The sequence below is a fragment of the Pseudophryne corroboree genome, chromosome 11, assembly GCF_028390025.1.
Source record: "Pseudophryne corroboree isolate aPseCor3 chromosome 11, aPseCor3.hap2, whole genome shotgun sequence".
Taxonomy (NCBI): Eukaryota; Metazoa; Chordata; class Amphibia; order Anura; family Myobatrachidae; genus Pseudophryne; species Pseudophryne corroboree.
The window spans coordinates 226422843-226441324 of NC_086454.1; the positions used below are offsets into that span (position 1 = coordinate 226422843).

At 43.4% G+C, this 18482-nt stretch overlaps 1 protein-coding gene and 1 long non-coding RNA gene across 4 annotated transcripts in view; one reads left to right on the top strand and one right to left on the bottom strand.

Moving 5' to 3' along the window:
* The window catches only part of SLC6A2 (solute carrier family 6 member 2), a 488933-nt gene that overhangs the window by 213900 nt on the left and 256551 nt on the right, over window positions 1-18482 (top strand). For both annotated transcript variants that reach the window (XM_063945285.1, XM_063945286.1), the window contains one exon: window positions 6439-6676. In XM_063945285.1, the coding sequence (XP_063801355.1) occupies window positions 6439-6676 (238 nt within the window). The remainder of the gene's footprint in view (window positions 1-6438; window positions 6677-18482) is intronic.
* LOC134969367 (uncharacterized) lies at window positions 6669-9938 on the bottom strand. Of its 2 annotated transcripts, none has more exons than XR_010189459.1 (3): window positions 9836-9938; window positions 9379-9516; window positions 6669-6791 (listed from the first exon to the last, which is right to left on the bottom strand). It is a non-coding gene; the product is annotated as an uncharacterized LOC134969367 (long non-coding RNA). The 2 variants fall into 2 exon arrangements; XR_010189458.1 differs by having other exon boundaries at window positions 9664-9938.

The window sequence follows — 18482 nt, forward strand, 5'->3', positions numbered from 1 at the left end:
TCTAGTATGTCAGCCTTAGATGAGAGACACACGTTTCATAAAAATCACAGATTTTACCATTTTTGTAATAAGACAGTCTGTCTTCTTTCCAACCTGCTAAAAGGCTCTGCTCCCGACTCCCTTATCCAAGCATTGTTACACCCAGATGGCTCTCTGGCAATGGACTCCTTTCTGATTTTTACGCCAATATTTATGCTCAACTCCCTATTGATGTGAGCTCCAAATCGACTTTTTGGCCTGACATTAATTTACCTCGCCTACACCCTGTGTTGGTTGAAGCCATTTGTACTCCAATCACATCTCAGTAAGTGGAAAAAAAACTATTAAGCTCCTTAACCTGGTAAAGATCCCGGGCCTCGATGGCTTTTTGGGTGAGTTCTATAAGATTTTATCATCCCAGGTAGTAGAAATCTTGACGGTGGTTTCAATGTTATCCTACACTCGCATAAAGGGGTTCATTCCGAGTTGTTCGCTCGTTGCCGATTTTCGCTATACTGCGATTAGTCGCTTACTGCGCATGCGTAAGGTTCGCAGAGCGCATGCGCTTAGTTATTTTACACAAAAGTTAAGTATTTTACTCACGGCATAACAAAGCTTTTTCATCGCGTGCTGATCGTAGTGTGATTGACAGGAAGTGGGTGTTTCTGGGCGGAAACTGGCTGTTTTATGGGAGTGTGCGGAAAAACGTAGGCGTTCAAATTGCAAAACGCAGGAGTGGCTGGAGAAACGGGGGAGTGGTTGGGCAAACGCTGGGTGTGTTTGTGACGTCAAACCAGGAACGAAAAGGACTGAGCTGGTCGCAATGGCTGAGTAAGTCTGGAGCTACTCAGAAACTGCTAAGAAATTTCTATTCGCAATTCTGCTAATCTTTCGTTCGCAATTCTGCTAAGCTAAGATTCACTCCCAGAGGGCGGCGCTTAGCGTGTGCTAAAAGCAGCTAGCAAGCGAACAACTCGAAATCACCCCCAAAATCCCTACATCTTTCAATGATGCCATGGTCCGCCTTCTCCCTAAGCCGGGTAAAGACCCCCATCTCCAAGGCTCTTATGGGCCTATATCTCTTCTCAATGTGGATTACAAATTATTTACAAAAATCAAAGGGGTATGGGTCATTAGGTCGGCCACACTTAGGTCGACAGTCTTTAGGTTGACCACTATTGGTCGACAGTGACTAGGTCGATACCTGAAATAGGTCGACACAGTCATTCGGTCGACATGAAAAAGGTTGCCATGGAAAACGGTCGACATGAGATTTTTTTTTACTTTATTTTTAATTTGGTTTTCTTCCTAAAGTGACGGGGAACCCCAATTAGTGCACCATGTAACCTTGCATGGCTCGCTTCACTCACCATGCTTCGGGCAAGGTGCCTCACTCCACTACCACTGCACTTGGCACAGGTTACTATTCCCAATCGTAGTCCATGTGGATCATAAAGTATGAGAAAGGTCAAAAAATGTTGACCTAGTACATGTCAACCCAGTGACCATGTCGACCTAATGCATGTTGACCAATAGTGGTCGACCTAATGACTGTTAACCTACGTGTGGTCGACCTAATGACCGTATCCCAATCATAGTTGATAGCTTGAAACCCCTTCTTCCCTTAATAGTACATCCAGACCAAACTAGGTTTATTATGGGACGCCACTCTACTGGGAATATTCACAAAGTTCTTGCTGCGGCTGGCTGGGCTTTTCTGGAAACCCAAATTCTCATTTTGTCCTTTCCCTTGATGCTGAGAAAGCATTTGATCTAGTTAGCTAAGACCATTTGAATACAATGCTGACTCGATTCGTGTTTCCATCGGGCCTGTCGAGTGTGCTGCAGACTCTATATTCCTCCTCCAGCTCCCGTATCTTTTGTAATGGCTATCTTTCTGATTCTGTACTGCTGCAAAAAGGCACTAGGCAGGTATGCCCACTCTATCCTGTTTGCAATTGCAATTGAACCCCTGGCGATTGCTTTAAGGCAGCTGCCGCTATAGTCAGGAGTTGTGATAGGATGATGCCTTTTCATCTCCAACCCTGAAAGTTCCGTACCTACCATTCTACACAAGAACCACCTGTTTGGGTTGTTTGCTGGATACTGGGTTATGTCCAAATCTGAGCTTCATCTCACCCCTGTATCCTTAGTGTTGACTCCCTCCCACACCTTGTCCTCTTTTAAGTTCAATACCACCAAACCCACATATTTAGGCGTATTTTTCTCAGCTGACTTATCTAAACTTTAGGCAGAGAATTATTCACCAGTACTTTTGAAAATTTCCCAGCTCCTCACTTCTTGGTCGCCCTTGCCATTGTTTCTGGGGAAGTATCGGTTCTGAAAAGCATTATATTCCTGAAGATCTCCTGTGTCCTTATAATGTTACCCCTAAAACTTTCTAAGGTGGATCTCCTTCTCTGTGATGGAATGTTTTCCAAATTTCTGTGGAACTCTAAAACACCCTGCATTGCTCTGGCCAAACTTAAACTCCATAGGAAGCATGGGGGTTTTGCAGTCCCTGACCGACTGGCCTTTTCTAGGGCAGTGGCCTTTCGCTACATCTCGGTTTGTCTTAAAGATACCTCCTTGTAAGCTAACTACCATATTGAAAGGCCCTAATTGCCCCTTATGATCTTAAGGCATTACTTCATACTCTGAGATCTTCTCTCCCCCTTGTAGCTTGGACTAATGTTTTGTTTTGGGACTCAAACCAGGCTTGGAAAGCCCTTAATAAAGTCATATGTAGGCACCCTGCAAATTCCATGTATCTACCTTTTTGCGGGAACCATTGCTTCCCCCCATCCATGGACAATGTAAAGTTCTTACATTGGTAACAAAAGGGTATTTCTGTTGTAAAGGAAGTATTTGACCCAGGAGGGGTCTTAGTCTAATTTATGGACCTACAGGAGGGGTTTGGTGTTCTTCGTACTGAATTCTTTATGCACCTTCAACTGCGGCATTATGTCTGGTCCCTGCCCACCCTGTGGGACATTGGTCAAGGTCCTGACTCACTTCTGCTACTTCTTTCTAGAATAGCCAAATCTAGTTATAAAACTCAATGGTTATATTGGGATCTCCTCCCAGTGTCTAAAAAATAATTGATACGTTATGGTCCCCCTTACTGGGGAAATGGTCATTGGATTTCTCTTTAGAACTCTCCTTGAACAGTTTTCTTATGCCAATTGTCGCATATCCTTAGAGCTCTCTACTCCTCACAACTACAAAAAAATCCATATCAAATTCCTCCATCGAGCATATATTTCCCCTGGACAGAGGATATATATGGTCCCATCTGAAACAGGTTAGTGCCCCAAGTGCAGAGCCCCAAATGTTCTCTTCATGCATAACTTTTGGCACTGCCCTAAAATTGCAGATTTTTGGTATAAGATTCTGTGGAATGTTTACTTGACCTTTCACATTAATCTACCTATGACACCGGGTGCCCTTTTGGGCTTACATGTCTCGCTATGGGGCTTAACTCCTTCCAAATCCCACTTTGTCCCTCTGCTCATGGTGATTTTTACATTGGGAAAGAAACTTATACTGTTAAACTGGATATGTAACCACCCACCAAGATTGGAACAGATCAAAACTTCTCTGGCTGATATCATGTACTTTGAACATCAGTACACACTCCCTCACCTGGATAGTAAGGTTACCCTTTTTTTTTAAATAAAAAATTAGGTTAATTTATTGAGACTCTTGAGCACTCCCATTGCCAACATGTGTTGAGGTTGTTTGATGATATATCTTGGAGATTTAACCTGTACCCATTTTTTTCCCTTTCCTCTGTAATGTAGGGTTTAGACACTTGAGTACTCCCCCCTGTTCTCTCCCCCCCCTATTGTCATGTCCTCAGTCCTTTGTCTGTTTTTTTTATATTTGTGTCTCTTGTTTATTTTGAGGTTTACTTTATGACAATTACTTTATTTTGTGACTCGACTGTTTTTGTGTAATCTCTGATGGACTATATTTGGTCCTTATCCCACCTTATTGCTTATCCTGCCTTATTGCAACATACATCTCTTCACTCATCTCAAAATATCTCCCTACCCAACCTCTCCGCTCTGCACAAGATCTACGTCTCTCATCCACACACATTACTTGTTCACACTCAAAATTACAGGACTTTATCCGGCCTTCACCCACTCTGTGGAATGCCCTCCCACGCACAGTAAGACTCGCCTCTAGTCTCCAAACCTATAAACGATCCCTGAAAACTCACCTCTGCAGACAAGTCTATCAAATTCCAGACCCACCCACATAACCTTCAGTGCTTCCCTATCTAATTACATCCTCTGTACAGTATTCATAACATCACATATCCTGTCTTTCTTTAGTCTCACAATCTCCTGACACTTGGCCAACTTTACGGGGTATCATCATACAACCCATTAAGAACCTAGCAATCTGGTGGACCATTATGCAATAGATAGCATCTATCCTTGTGTATCTATGCCTATTTCCCTATAGATTGTAAGCTTGCGAGCAGGGCCTTCCTACCTCTATGTCTGTCTGTTTTCACCCAGTTTTGTTTTATTACTGTTGCTCTAATTGTAAAGCGCAACGGAATATGCTGCGCTATATAAGAAACTGTTAATAAATAAATAAATAAATAAATAATAAATTGTCTCTGTTTCAAGCTAGAATGTGGTCCTGATGTATTGTCACAATGTCATATAGTCATGTGGTTGTATCATTGTTATTGAAAAATTCAATAAAATGTTTTTGTTTTTTTTTAAAAGAGAGATTGGCTATGCTACTAATATCAGAATGTCTTAGTCACTCCAAGCATTTTGCGCTGTATCAGTACTCAGCCTACACTTGCTCTTCCCTTCCATCCCCTGTCCTACCTACAGTTGTAGCCATGTCTAAGATGGCCATGGCTACATTTGTATCTAAGCATAAAACATTGCAAGTGTAAATGTAGCCAATTTTGCTTATGGAGGTATGCGGATAAATTTTCTGAGTTCTCGCATAGTTTCGAAAAGCATCGTTAGCGCCACAAAAACAGACCTAGGTTCTACTCAGCATAAGTCTCTGAAATGTTTGTAATAGACATGACAACAGATGGCCAATGAATAGAGAATGGCAAAGTTATAGCCAAACTGAGCAGAAATCAAGATTTAGGGGGAAATGTACCACAAACTGGAGAACGAAAAAGTGGAGAGAAATAAAATACAAACCAATCAGTTCCTAACTGTAATTATTCAAACATAGCCTGAAAAATCACAGTAAGAAGCTGATTGGTTAGTACTTTATCTCTTTCCACTTTCCCTCTCTACAAGCTTTGATAACTCTCTTCCTTAAGGGGAGATTTATCAAATCTTGGAGACGCATAAGTTTGAGAAGTTGCTATTACTAACCAATCAGCTTTTACTGTAACTGTTATTTTACAGGCTGTGCTGGATAAATGGCAGAAGCTGATTAGTTGCTACTGTGCAACTTCTCCACTGTATCTCTCACCAAGATTTGATAAATCTGGCCCTTATTGTGGAATAGACCATGGGTGGGATGTACTAACCTTGCACGGTATATCCCTCCGCACATCGCATCCATACTTATAATTATGCATAGCAAACTGTCCTTTGTGATTAGCGCTGGTCCATGGACTTTCAGGTTTATGTCCATCTGCATGCGTAGAGCGATGCGGCAGCCACGGGGGATGCTGGGAGGGATCCGATTGGACCCTAACCCAATCTGATCCCTCTCAGCTAGCAATATGGAAAGAAGCCCATACTTTATAGGCTAATGCCAGCAAAAGCTGGTGTTACCCTTGGCATTGGAGCCCAGGGCTTAGTACATTTGGAAATGCAGTAAAACCCCAGAAAATTGGGTTTTTACCGCATTTTTGCTTTAGTACATCCCACCCCAAGTAATTGAGGTACAATGTTCTGACCATACAAACTTCAAATCCCGCTTTTGTTTTGCCATTTCAAAGTGTATTTTTATATTTGCCTTTTGCTGAATTTATAATATGCAGTATGAATAGAGTTTGTACAGTGGTGGTCAATTCATTCTGATGTGTGGCGTGGTTGAGTAGGACAGTTAAGCCTTAATACCAAATTCCACCTGTGAATTGTGTATCATAACCAAATAGGGAATGAGGTGAATACCTTGCAGAACAGTTTTGCTCATCTTTACTCATGGTTCAAACAGGGGTATCTATGTTTTGTGCCTAATTTTAAAGCTTACAGACTTGTAAGACGTTCTGTAAATGAGTTCTCTTTTTCACTGGGTATCTCCTACCAACATATATTTATAAAATATTGTATATACACTGGATAATGGATACCCATTATGTAGCATCACATGTTTAAATACTAGATTTCTCTATAAATGTTTAAATATGATCTGGCTGAACAAGGCAGAACAGTATGTTCTTTAGAAAGCATTCTATATTACTTGTCATCCATGTAAGAGTTACTACTTACAGATGTGATTTTTTTTTTCCAGGTGTGGGATACACAGTTATATTAATAGCTCTCTACGTGGGTTTTTACTACAATGTCATCATTGCATGGTCACTATATTACCTAGCATCATCCTTCACCTACGAACTACCCTGGACCAAATGTGGGAATGAATGGAACACTCCTAACTGTACAGACCCATCTCTTCTCAATGTATCTATGCTGAGCAATGGAACCAAATACTCTAAGTACAAACTAACACCAGCTGCTCAGTTTTATGAGTAAGTTACTTTATAGGGAAATGGGGCTTCATTGGGTTTTAGATGTATTGATATATTAATGTACTTAAAATGTCTGTTTTTTCCCCTTCTCTTCCTGTTGCCCGACCTTTATTCACTGGAAAGACACAAAGAAAAAAAATATAAAAACGTCTAGTCCATATATTTTACTCACTCACTCCTAACCAAATGAAGAAAAAGCATAAATATTTAAAACAGATAGCTCAAATGTATTAATGTAATTATAAAGAACAGATGGAGCCACGCTAGTCAGGGCTCCATCTGTGACTGGGCGTCCATGATGGAGATGCTTAACTGGAATGGGGGATCGTCTCTGTGCACTCCCGGCAGGGCTAGGTAGACTGATCACCTAGTCACACCGGGAGTGCACACCTGTGATGGAGCTGCCTCAGATGAGCGCAGCTCCATCTGTAGTTAGAGAGTATGAGGGTGATTCAATAAGTAGAGTAACAAGACCTATCATTGCATATATTATTCAACTCATACATATACAGATTCTTTTTCCATAGTCTCCATACTTGCATCTGTTCCAACAGTAAACCAAGACATCTATCCAGCTAGAGAAGAAATCAGTATCAACTGTCTGAAGCCAAGACATGACAGCTCTCTGAGCTTCACCATCAGTTGCAAATTACCTTACACCCAGGTGCATCTTCAATGGTGCAAAGATATGGAAATCACTCAGTGTCACGTCAGGGTTGGACTGGCCCACAGAGATACAGGGGAAACCCTCAGGGACTCCACTGCCTGTGCTCTAAGGATCAGGTTCCAGGCTGTGCACTTGAACTACACATATAATACATATGTTACATTATACTGCACAGAATTATGGTGTAATTTCTACAGTGCATTGCTGTTATTAATCTGGTACATTGCATGCACTCAGTACATCAGTATTTACTATATGTACTTATCAAGGGTCCCAGACCATGCACTCTCTAATGATTAGCCAAACCTCAGTGGAGACTGACTACACCCCTACACATGGTCCCCTACCACTGCATGTCCCCGATGGGCCCTCCATGCCCCAGTCTGACACTGGTTGTAGGGAGGATATTCTAGTACCTCCCAAAGGCTGCTCATCTTGAACGTCTCTGTCCTGCAGGCAGTGCACCAAACCCAAACCTGTTTCCATGACATGATGTTATCACCGTACACCTCAACAAGTTGGCGATGAATTTCAGCTGCTGATGTTCCATTTAGCTACAGAAATCAGATCACATTGCACACCTCAATGTTTGACCATGTTTCGGCCAGCCCTGCAATCCCTGCAATCCTATAACTGAGGTTGGGACAGTATAAATGATATGAGGCTCAGTCTAATGGCTGTGTGGGGAAGCAGAGGTCTCCTTCCTGTCCTGTCAGGAAATTAGAATGAAAAATAGAACATTACACACCTGAGAGGTCTTCTTACTTATTGAACCACCCTTGTATCATTTGTGAAAGTGCCAGGTTTTCAGATACAAAATAAAGATTTTGCATGTGTAAATAGCAACATTTGCAGGGTCTTTAGACGATTGTGGCTGGGACCCTGTAAATGTGTGTGGCGGAAATAATGGTGCATTTGTGTAATATAAAAAGCTTTGTCATTCTGCATGTTTAACAATTCAGGAGTTGGCTTTTGATGCCATTGTACTCAAATAGTATTTATATAAACTGCATAGTAAACAACATTTAGAATGGCCATTTTGGACGAGACTGTCCTGTTTTTCTCATTGTTAACATCAACTATAGTCATTAACAGTTGGAGTTGTCTAACAAAAATAGCTGTAGAAAATCACTTCTCCAGGAAGGTGGTAGCACTCACAATATAAGGTATCTCCCTTTCCCAATTTCCCTGTGGGTGTGAAAGTTGTACAGTAAAATCAGGATTTATACTAGGGTTTATGCAGCTGCAGCTCTTATTTTCTTCTGTTGCTTGGTTGGCATGGACACGTGTGTTCATCTCAGTTGTATATGCAGTAGCTACAGAAGTAGCTCTATAATCAGTAGGTTCTTAAGTATCAAAGCTGGAAATTTGGAGGCATTCTCTGTACAACTTACAATGAGCCCTGGGGTAGTCTTCAGTATGCCGGCTGTCGGGATTCCAGCGCACAGTATACTGGCGCCGGAATCTCGACAGCCAGCACACCAACATTTTTTATCCCTCTTAGGGGTCCACGACCCCCCTGGAGGGAGAATAAATAGCGTGGCGCACGTAGCGCGCCATCGTGCCTGCAGTGGGGCAAGTGCAGCGAGCCCGCAAGGGGCTCATTTGCGCTCGCCCAGCTGTCGGTATGCCAGCGGTTGGGATTCCGGCACTGGTATGCTGGCCGCCGGGAGCCCGGCCGCCGGCATACCCTACTACACCCTTAGCCCTGAGCTATCAGTCACACTTTGTCTTAGCATCATGGTTTGACGTTTCTTCCTGTAAATATCTGTACAATACTGTATATAGTAGAACTATTTTATTAGGCGAGTCTTTATTGTCTCCCTTTGTTCTGGAGGAAGATTAAGAAATAAATCCATAACCTACCTCTGCAAAGTAGGGGTTACATAGCAGGCCCACTGCTCCTTAGGCAGGTATCATTAACAGACTTTCTAAAGTCTCATGATAGCATCCAAATAGTCATCTTTTTCCAGCATATAAAAATGTTGAATGCAAAAGTTTGGAATAGAGGGATGACTGGAATCAATGTACTCACTGCAGCTTGCGTGAATGTGAGATCCTTCGGCTCATGTTTTCATTGTGACTTGCTCCCTTGCTTCTCTCTTCTCTGCAGTCTAAACAAGAGCTTGTTGCTTTAAATTTGGTCCGCAGTCCCAAGACATTTCAGAGCGGCCTGCAAGTAGGAGAGAAAGATCATAGGGAAATTACCCTTTTTTTTTTAAATAATGTGCTCAAAACTCTTTCCAGATACAACATCTTTATGAAATGTATTATTAATGTTATGTTTAGTTTCTCATAATCAGAGTTATGGTCCAATTACATTGAGTTTCCAGTACATCCTAAGAGATAATGGGGCTGATTCTGAGTCGGACGCAGCCATGAGCGTACATGTGTCTTTTGCCACCATTGTGTCTGTAACATTAGTCAAGGATGCTACAGAGTCCTGCCCTGGTATACAGCCGTGATTCCAAATCAGACACCTGCTTAAGCACCTATAGATGCTGCATTACTGTCTGGTCCATCTTTAGATGACTTATGGCAGGTGCAGTGTTTCCTTCTGAGTATGGCCTCCTATATATGTGGCTGTTACACACAACTTCTCCTCATTGTGCATCATGCTAGGTTGCATCTTCCTCTTCTTATATGGACAGTCACATGGTACTTTAGTAGATTTGTACTTATAGTCATGTGACCATTAACATCATGTGTGGCAATTTCAAACAAGCCTCTCCTATTTCAACCCTACTCTAGCTGCTGCAAGCAGTGTCTCCAATTCATATGCACACAGTAGTGCCGCTAATTGATAATATGCCACACAACAGTGTCCTCAATTCCTACAGACACCAGTCAGCACCTCCAGTTGATAACACACTACACACTACTCTAAAAAAATATGTTTCAGAAAAGTGCCCCAAATTTATACCTCTGCCATATGGCACATCATTGTCCCCAATACATAATATGCCATATTATAATGCTGCAATACATACAATTCACACTACAGTGCATCCAGAACATAATATGCTACACAACAGGGCCCCTAATACGTAATATGCCATACTACATTGTCCTTAATACATAGTTATACCACATTTTATTGTACCAATACATAATTATGCCACATTGCATTGTCCCCAAGTCAGGAAATATACCATAATATGTGTAAAAACAGGTGTTTACCTTAGAACAGGTTGCAAAGGCAGATAGAGATTGTGAATTTATGCTGACCATGGAGCCGGTATTCCAAAATGGGCGTGTTTGGCAAGAAATGAATATCTCCATGGGAAGAGTGACATCCAAGTCCAGTACCCCCGTCTCTCTTCACAGGAGGTGATACTCAACAAACCTCATCCAATTCATACAGCTGTCATCTGTATCTCTGCATGGTAGACCAAAAGGGGACAAAGTGCATTCTCCCATCTGCAAAATGGGTAGGGTGCAGTACTGCATCAAATGACCTAGTATGAACACTAGAGCAAATGGTTCTCCATTATTTTCTCCCTGGGGACCTCCTGGCATGAAATTTCCAATATTTTGCCACCAACATTTTCAAAGTAATATATTTATAATGATTATAATTGATTGTTTCTTCGTATAAATGCTCAGGAAGCAAGAGAACCTAACTGGCACGGGGTGGTTGTGTTGAGTACTATTATTCACTCACAAATACTAAGACAACCAACTCCTTTTTTGGTCCCAAGTCTACTTGCATGCACTATGTAGTTTGTATTATTTTCCGTCATTCCTTGACTGTGAGGCAGATGTGGGTTTTATTACATCCAGGGGCGGATCCAGAACAAAATGACAGGGGGGGCACCACAATAGGGGAAGGAAGGGGGGGGTTCGGCACATGCTCCTGTGAAGAGTGTGGCATTGTAACAAGGGGTTTGGCCTCACAGAGAATGCCATACCCATGCGTCACGCCCTCGTTTTCATCACGCTGGGGGCATGGAGTACTAGGGCAGTGGGTGACAGGATGAGAGTGCGGGGACGGTAAGTGAGCAGGGACAGGCCTGGTAGGGGACAAGGCGATGTGCGGGGACAGGGTGAGTGTGCGGGGATAGGGCAAGTGTGCGGGGACAGGCCTGGTACGGGACAGGGTGAGTGTGCGGGGACAGGGCAAGTGTGCGGGGACAGGCCTGGTAGGGGCAGTGGCGTCACAAGGCGGGTGCGGGGGGTGCGGCCCGCACCCGGGTGTGACACCTGGAGGGGGTGACACCAAATGTCAGCTCCTCCGCAGTGACAGGAGCCAGGTGCTGCAGTGTGAAATTCCGTTACAGCACCCGGCTCCTGTCATAGCAGAGGAGCCGACAGCACACTGAGACCGTCTCTGGGGGAAGCCCAGCATCTCCGGAGATGCTGGGCACGCCCCCAGAGTGACGATCCCGGTATCCCCGCGAAGCCACGCCCCCTAGCTGTAAGGCCACGCCCCCTTTTTTGCCGCGATCGCGGCAGTACATCAGGGGTGCGCACCGGGTGTCACCACACCTGGTGACGCCTCTGGGTAGGGGACAGGGCAAGTGTGTTTTTAGTTACAGCGTCCCTTTCTGTAATTATTTTTTTTATAGTCCCCATTTTTGTTGGAGTGGTCCAGTGTGTTTTTAATATAGTGCCCTCTGTCAGGGGCGTCAGAATGTTTTCACACTGGGGGGGCAAGTTTGAATTTCATTCTGGCGCCCCTGCTGTTGTGCCGATCTCCTCTCCTTCAAACACCCCCCCCCCCTCCCTCCCCTCCCTCCCCTCCGCTTCCGCTGTGGTGCTGGTCGCTCTCCTTCAGTGCGGGGGGGCGCTTACCTCTGCATCCCCGTGGGCGGTGTCCCCTCTTCAGTAATACCCAGCTGTCTCCTCAATGGTGATACATTACTGGGAGAAGGCGTGGCCCACAGCCATGCCTCCTCCAGTAATACATCACCAATTGAGAGACAGACGGCTAGTACAGAAAGGGGCGACGCATCATGTTTGTGTGTGTGGGGGGGGGGGTCAAGCTGCCCCCCCCCGTTCCTACGCCTATGCCCTCTGTCCCCCGTCCTGTTTCCAGCATCTACCTGTCCCCTTACGTCCACCCACCTCACAGCAGCAAAGCCTGCTTTCTTCTCCCAGATCCCCTGTCAGGCTGTGGCAGTGTCGCATCCTAATTACAGCAGATGTGCGACGTTGCCGGGAGCCGGGACTGGCGCTGCTGTAAGGGACACGGAGGCAATGCACGCTAACACAGCTGACTACGCACCCTGTTACTGTATGGTATCAGTGGCAAACGCAGGATTTTCATGGGGGGGGGGGGTCCGTACGTGCACAAGGTGTGTGTATGTATATATATATATATATATATATATATATAAATATATATACGCACACAGAACATCTGTACATCGACATACACACACATACTGTACACAGCATACATGCGTACACAGTTTACATGCACACATCATACACACACACACAGTATACATGCACACAGTATACATACATACATACATACATACTAACACGGTATACATGCCAACATACATACATAGTATGCATGCACATACATAGTATACATGCACACAGCATATTATACATACACACACTGTACATACATATACACAGTATATATGCACACAGCATGCACACACACTATACATGCACACAGCATACTGTACATACACACACACACACACACACACAGCATATATGCACACACAGTACACATGCATACAGCATATATACATAGTTACACACACATTCTATACATTTACACAGCAATACACACACTCATTAATAGTAAACTGAACCCCCTCCTCACCTTACATTACTGTGGGAGCCGAAGACAGCAGCCACTGCCTCACGTAGCTCTGTCTCATGGCCCCTTGAACTGCCTGAGAGGTAGTGATGGGTAGTTCATGAATGATTAGTTCAAAATGAACTAATCTTCAAAGTGAACTAGTTCGTTCAGTTCACAGCTTTGGCAAAGATTAGTTCATCAGGAAGGAGGAGTCAGACACAGACAGAATAGAGCCAGCATTAGGCTTCTCACTGTCTCATTCACTGGATTTTCACTTCCTGAATCTGATGCTGTGAAATGAAAGTTAAAAGTACAACACAGCCCAGCAATCAGATCTAATAAAAAATAGCATCTGCACTGCCTAGCCAAAGTGTATGGGGTAAATTTACTAAGGTGGGAGATTTTTTAGAATTGGTGATGTTGCCCATAGCAACCAATCCGATTATATTTATTATCTGCTAGAAGCAGCTAGATAAATGGTAAGTAGAATTTGATTGGTTGCCATGGGCAACATCACCAGTTCTAAAAATCTCCCACCTTAGTAAATTTACCCCTATGTGTGTCTGTGAGTGAGCATGTGTGGTCATGCTGCTCACCTTTCTGTGATACAATCACTGTCCTATTAGTCCAGATGTCCAAACACTTGCTGCTACTTCTGGTACTACTGGTTCCTATGCATATTGCTGTGCTAAATATTCTGCTGGGTGTTGTGTAGGTGCTGCTGCAGCAGCACTGTTTTTATTCAGCTCTCACTCAGCAGTACTCATGAGTCAGTACATCTCTGCTGCCACAGGGGTCACTGCTGTGCTCAGACATGGATTGGACTCACTCTGTGGAGCTGAGTGAACTGCATTGTCCTGACGACTCGTGAGTCACTCTCCTTGCAAGTAGTTCAGTAGTTCAGCAAGTAGTTCAGTAGTTCAGTGATTCATTACAGTTCACTGATCAGTTCACTGACTCAATGACTCATACAGCCATACGAGTCAGTGCAGTACTTCTCAGCTACCATGTGTGGTACTGCTGTGCTCAGGCATATGCATTGTATGGAGCTGATACTGAACTGCATATAGCCATGATTCATTCACCTAGCATATTAGGTGGTCACAAGGTACACTGTCACTACCAATCAACCAAAGACAAATTCTGAGTGCTGCATGCTATCCTGTAGGGCAGGCATGTCCAAACTGCGGTCCTCCAGCTGTTGTGAAACTACATATCCCAGCATGCCCTGACACAGTTTTGCTGTCAGATGTCAGAGAATGCTAAAGCTGTGTCAGGGCATGCTGGGATATGTAGTTTCTCAACAGCTGGAGGCCGCAGTTTGGACATGCCTGCTGTAGGGACTGATTACTCTACACAAGACATAGGGGGATATGTATGTCTGTCTGATGAACCTTCAGTCTTGAAATAATTAAAAATATGATGGTACATATACTTAGGTAGTTCTATAGAAGTGATGTTGCCCATAGCAACCAATCAGTGTGTGTGTGTGTGAGAGTGAATACTGAATTCTCATGAGTCAGTTTACCTCAGTTGCCACAGGGGTCACTGCTGTGCTCATGGAGTCAGTGGTGGACTCTATGAAGCTGATTGAACTGCATTGTCCTGACGACTCACGAGTCACTCTCCTTGCAAGTAGTTCAGTAGTTCAGCAAGTAGTTCAGTAGTTCAGTGATTCATTACAGTTCACTGATCAGTTCACTGACTCAATGACTCATACAGCCATACGAGTCAGTGCAGTACTTCTCAGCTACCATGTGTGGCACTGCTGTGCTCAGGCATATGCATTGTATGGAGCTGATGCTGAACTGCATATAGCCATGATTCATTCCTCCAGTATATTAGGTGACAAGCTACACTCCCAATCAGCTAAAGACACAGTGCTGAGTGCTGCATGCTATCCTGTAGGCGCAGGCATGTCCAAACTGCGGCCCTCCAGCTGTTGAGAAACTACACATCTCAGCATGCCCTGACACAGCTTTAGCATTCTCTGACGGAAAAACTGTGTCAGGGCATGCTGGGATATGTAGTTTCACAACAGCTGGAGGGCCGCAGTTTGGACATGCCTTCTGTAGGGTATGATTACTCCACACAAGACACAGGGGTATATGTACTATGAACCTTCAAGTGACATAAAGTTGAGCAGTTGCCCCTAGCAACCAATCAGCTTCTGTCACTTTATATACTGTTGAACATAAATGACAGAAGCTGATGGGTTGCTTTGCAACATCTCCACTTTATCTCTCTAAGGTCTGTTACATTGGGGCAAAGGGACTTTTTCTTTTAATTACTATATTTTAAAAGCAGAAAAAACTAAAAGTGATTTATGACATTACTCTGGATTTGGGTCTTTCACTTGCCTATTATGAAGTAAAAAGGAGTACCAACAATGGGATTAATATTGCAGAGATACATATGTCAGTATAAGGTTGCTATATAACTTATTGCTTTTCTTAAAAATAAAAAATCTGACATATTACACACATCTGATCATTTGAAAAAGATTATAACTCCTACAATGAGCTAGTATTAGAAATGCCTACTCTATGTGTAATAGTCTAGACTAGTTCTAAATCTAATCACTCCTTTCAGTCTCAGAGTCAGTGAGTGAAATGATGAACTAAATGAACTAGATGAACTAATCTTCTGAACTAATCTTTTCAGTGAACTAGATCATAATGAACTAATCACCGAACTGAACTAGATTTCCCATCACTACTGAGAGGAGCTGCGCTTCCGCTGCAGCTCCCCCTACAGGCAGCCACCAGCGGCAGCAGCAGCAGCAGCCAGGTTCACACTGTCACTCGGACAGTGTAAGGAGCTTAAAAAGCTTCTCGTCGGTAAAAAAAAAAAAAAATGACAGGGGGGGCACGTGCCTGGGTGCCCCCCCCCTGGATCCGCCACTGATTACATCTGTTAAAGCATCTGACTTGGCTATTTCTGTGGTTCCTCTCCTGGTACCCTTCCCTAACACTAATAGTAAGTTCCAGACAGTACCTCTGGTAATGCAAATCTGGGCTTTGCATAAAGACATACTTTCTTTCTTGTGATTCGTGTTGCTATAAATGCTGGGAATTACCTTAAATCCATCAAAACACCCCTATTCTGTACAAATAATTTCTTGTCACTCGATTTGCTTATAGAAAGTGAAACCTATAACATCAACTTGCAAATGACACATTGCCAAGAAAAAAAGAGATAAAACACATGGACACTACCTGGTAAAAAATTAAAATGAGGTTTAATCAGACAATAACATTAATGCAATTATTAAAGCTCTAGACAATACAATGTACATATCAACACTGTCTGCTGAAGCAGAGTAACTGTTGTAAAGGCAGGGATGTCTAGTACCAATCTCTCCAATTAGCAACATTGTGGGTCATTTCGACCTGATCGCACGATAGCTATTTATGCAGCGCTGTGATCAGGTCAAAATTCGGCAAAACTTTGCATGCGTATGCACCGCAATGCGCAGGCTCGTCGTACGGGTACAAAGCGGATCGTTGCTGGGCGATGAATTTAACAAAGAATCCATTCACAGCCGATCGCAAGAGGATTGACAGGAAGAAGGCGTTTATGGGTGTCAACTGACCGTTTTCAGGGAGTGGTTGGAAAAACGCAGGCGTGTCCAAGTGTTTGCAGGGCGGGTGTCTGACGTCAATTCCGGACCGGACAAGCTGAAGTAATCGCAGCGGCTCAGGACCTACTCAGAAACTACACAAAACTTTTTTGTACCGTTCGGATACACAAGCGTTTGCACACTTGCAAAGCAAAAATACACTCCCCCATAGGCGGCTAGCGTGTGATCAGGTCAGAATGACCCCCATAGAGTGTTGAAATTATGCATCGTAGATCGCAAACAGTGTACTATGTATTGAGGATTACATAGTAACATAGTAACATAGTATCTAAGGTTGAAAAAAGACAATTTGTCCATCGAGTTCAACCTATTTGTGGTCTCCTATGCAGGATTATTTTGGTCTAAAATTTTGTCTGACGCTGATGTCAGCCGTTGTGTTTTATCCTTCTTTTTATAGTAACTATAGTGCATGACTATGCACCTTGGGGGTAATTCCAAGTTGATCACAGCAGGATTTTTGTTAGCAGTTGGGCAAAACCATGTGCACTGCAGGGGAGGCAGATATAACATGTGCAGAAAGAGTTAGATTTGGGTGGGTTATTTTATTTCTGTGCAGGGTAAATACTGGCTGCTTTATTTTTACACTGCAAATTAGATTGCAGATTGAACACACAACACCCAAATCTAACTCTCTCTGCACATGTTAAATCTGCCTCCCCTGCAGTGCACATGGTTTTGCCCAACTGTTAAAAAAAAATCCTGCTGCTATCAACTTGGAATTACCCCCCATAACCATGTATATACTTATCCATTAGTAATTTATCTAACCCATTCTTTAAGGTGTTGACTGAGTCCGCCATTACAACTCCCTCAGGCAGGGAATTCCAAACACGTATTGTCCTTACCGTGAAAAAGCTTTTACGCCGCATTGTGCGGAATCTCCTCTCTTCTAACCTAACCGAGTGTCCACGAGTCCTCTGTGATGATCTTACCAAAAACAGGTCCCGCGCAAGCTCTGTATATTGTCCCCTTATATATCTGTAGATGTTGATTATGTCCCCTCTTAGTCTCCTCTTTTCCAGTGTAAACATGCCTAGCCTTGCAAGCCTTTTCTCGTATTACAGCATTTCTATGCCCTTAATTAGTTTGGTCGCCCGCCTCTCAACCTTTTCTAGCTCCAGGATATCCTTTTTGTAGTATGGTACCCAAAATTGTACACAGTATTCAAGATGTGGCATCACTAGTGATTTGCATTACGGGAGTATAACACTCTTGTCCCTTGCATCAATTCTCCGTTTTATGCATGCTCATATCTTATTAGCCTTCTTTGCTGCAATCCTACTTTGGGTACTGCTGCTTAGTTTGCTATCTATGAGAACACCTAAGTCCTTTTCCTGTACAGAATCCCCTAATTTTACCCCATTTAATATGTAGGTGTTATTTCTGTTCTTGCTACCACAGTGCATTACCTTACACTTGTCTGTATTGAAGCGCATTCTCCATTTGGCTGCCCATGCTTCTAGTTTACCTAATTCGCTCTGAAGAGACTCAGCATCCTCATCCGCATTTATAACCTTACACAATTTGGTATCGTCTGCAAAAATTGACACCATGCTCTCTAGACCTGCTGTTAGGTCGTTAATGAAAATGTTGAACAATAGTGGTCCTAGTACCGAGCTTTGTGGCACACCACTTAGCACTTCAGTCCAATTTGAAAATGATCCATTAACCACAACGCGCTGCTCCCTATAATCTAACCAGTTTTTAAACCAAGTGCATATTGTGCTCC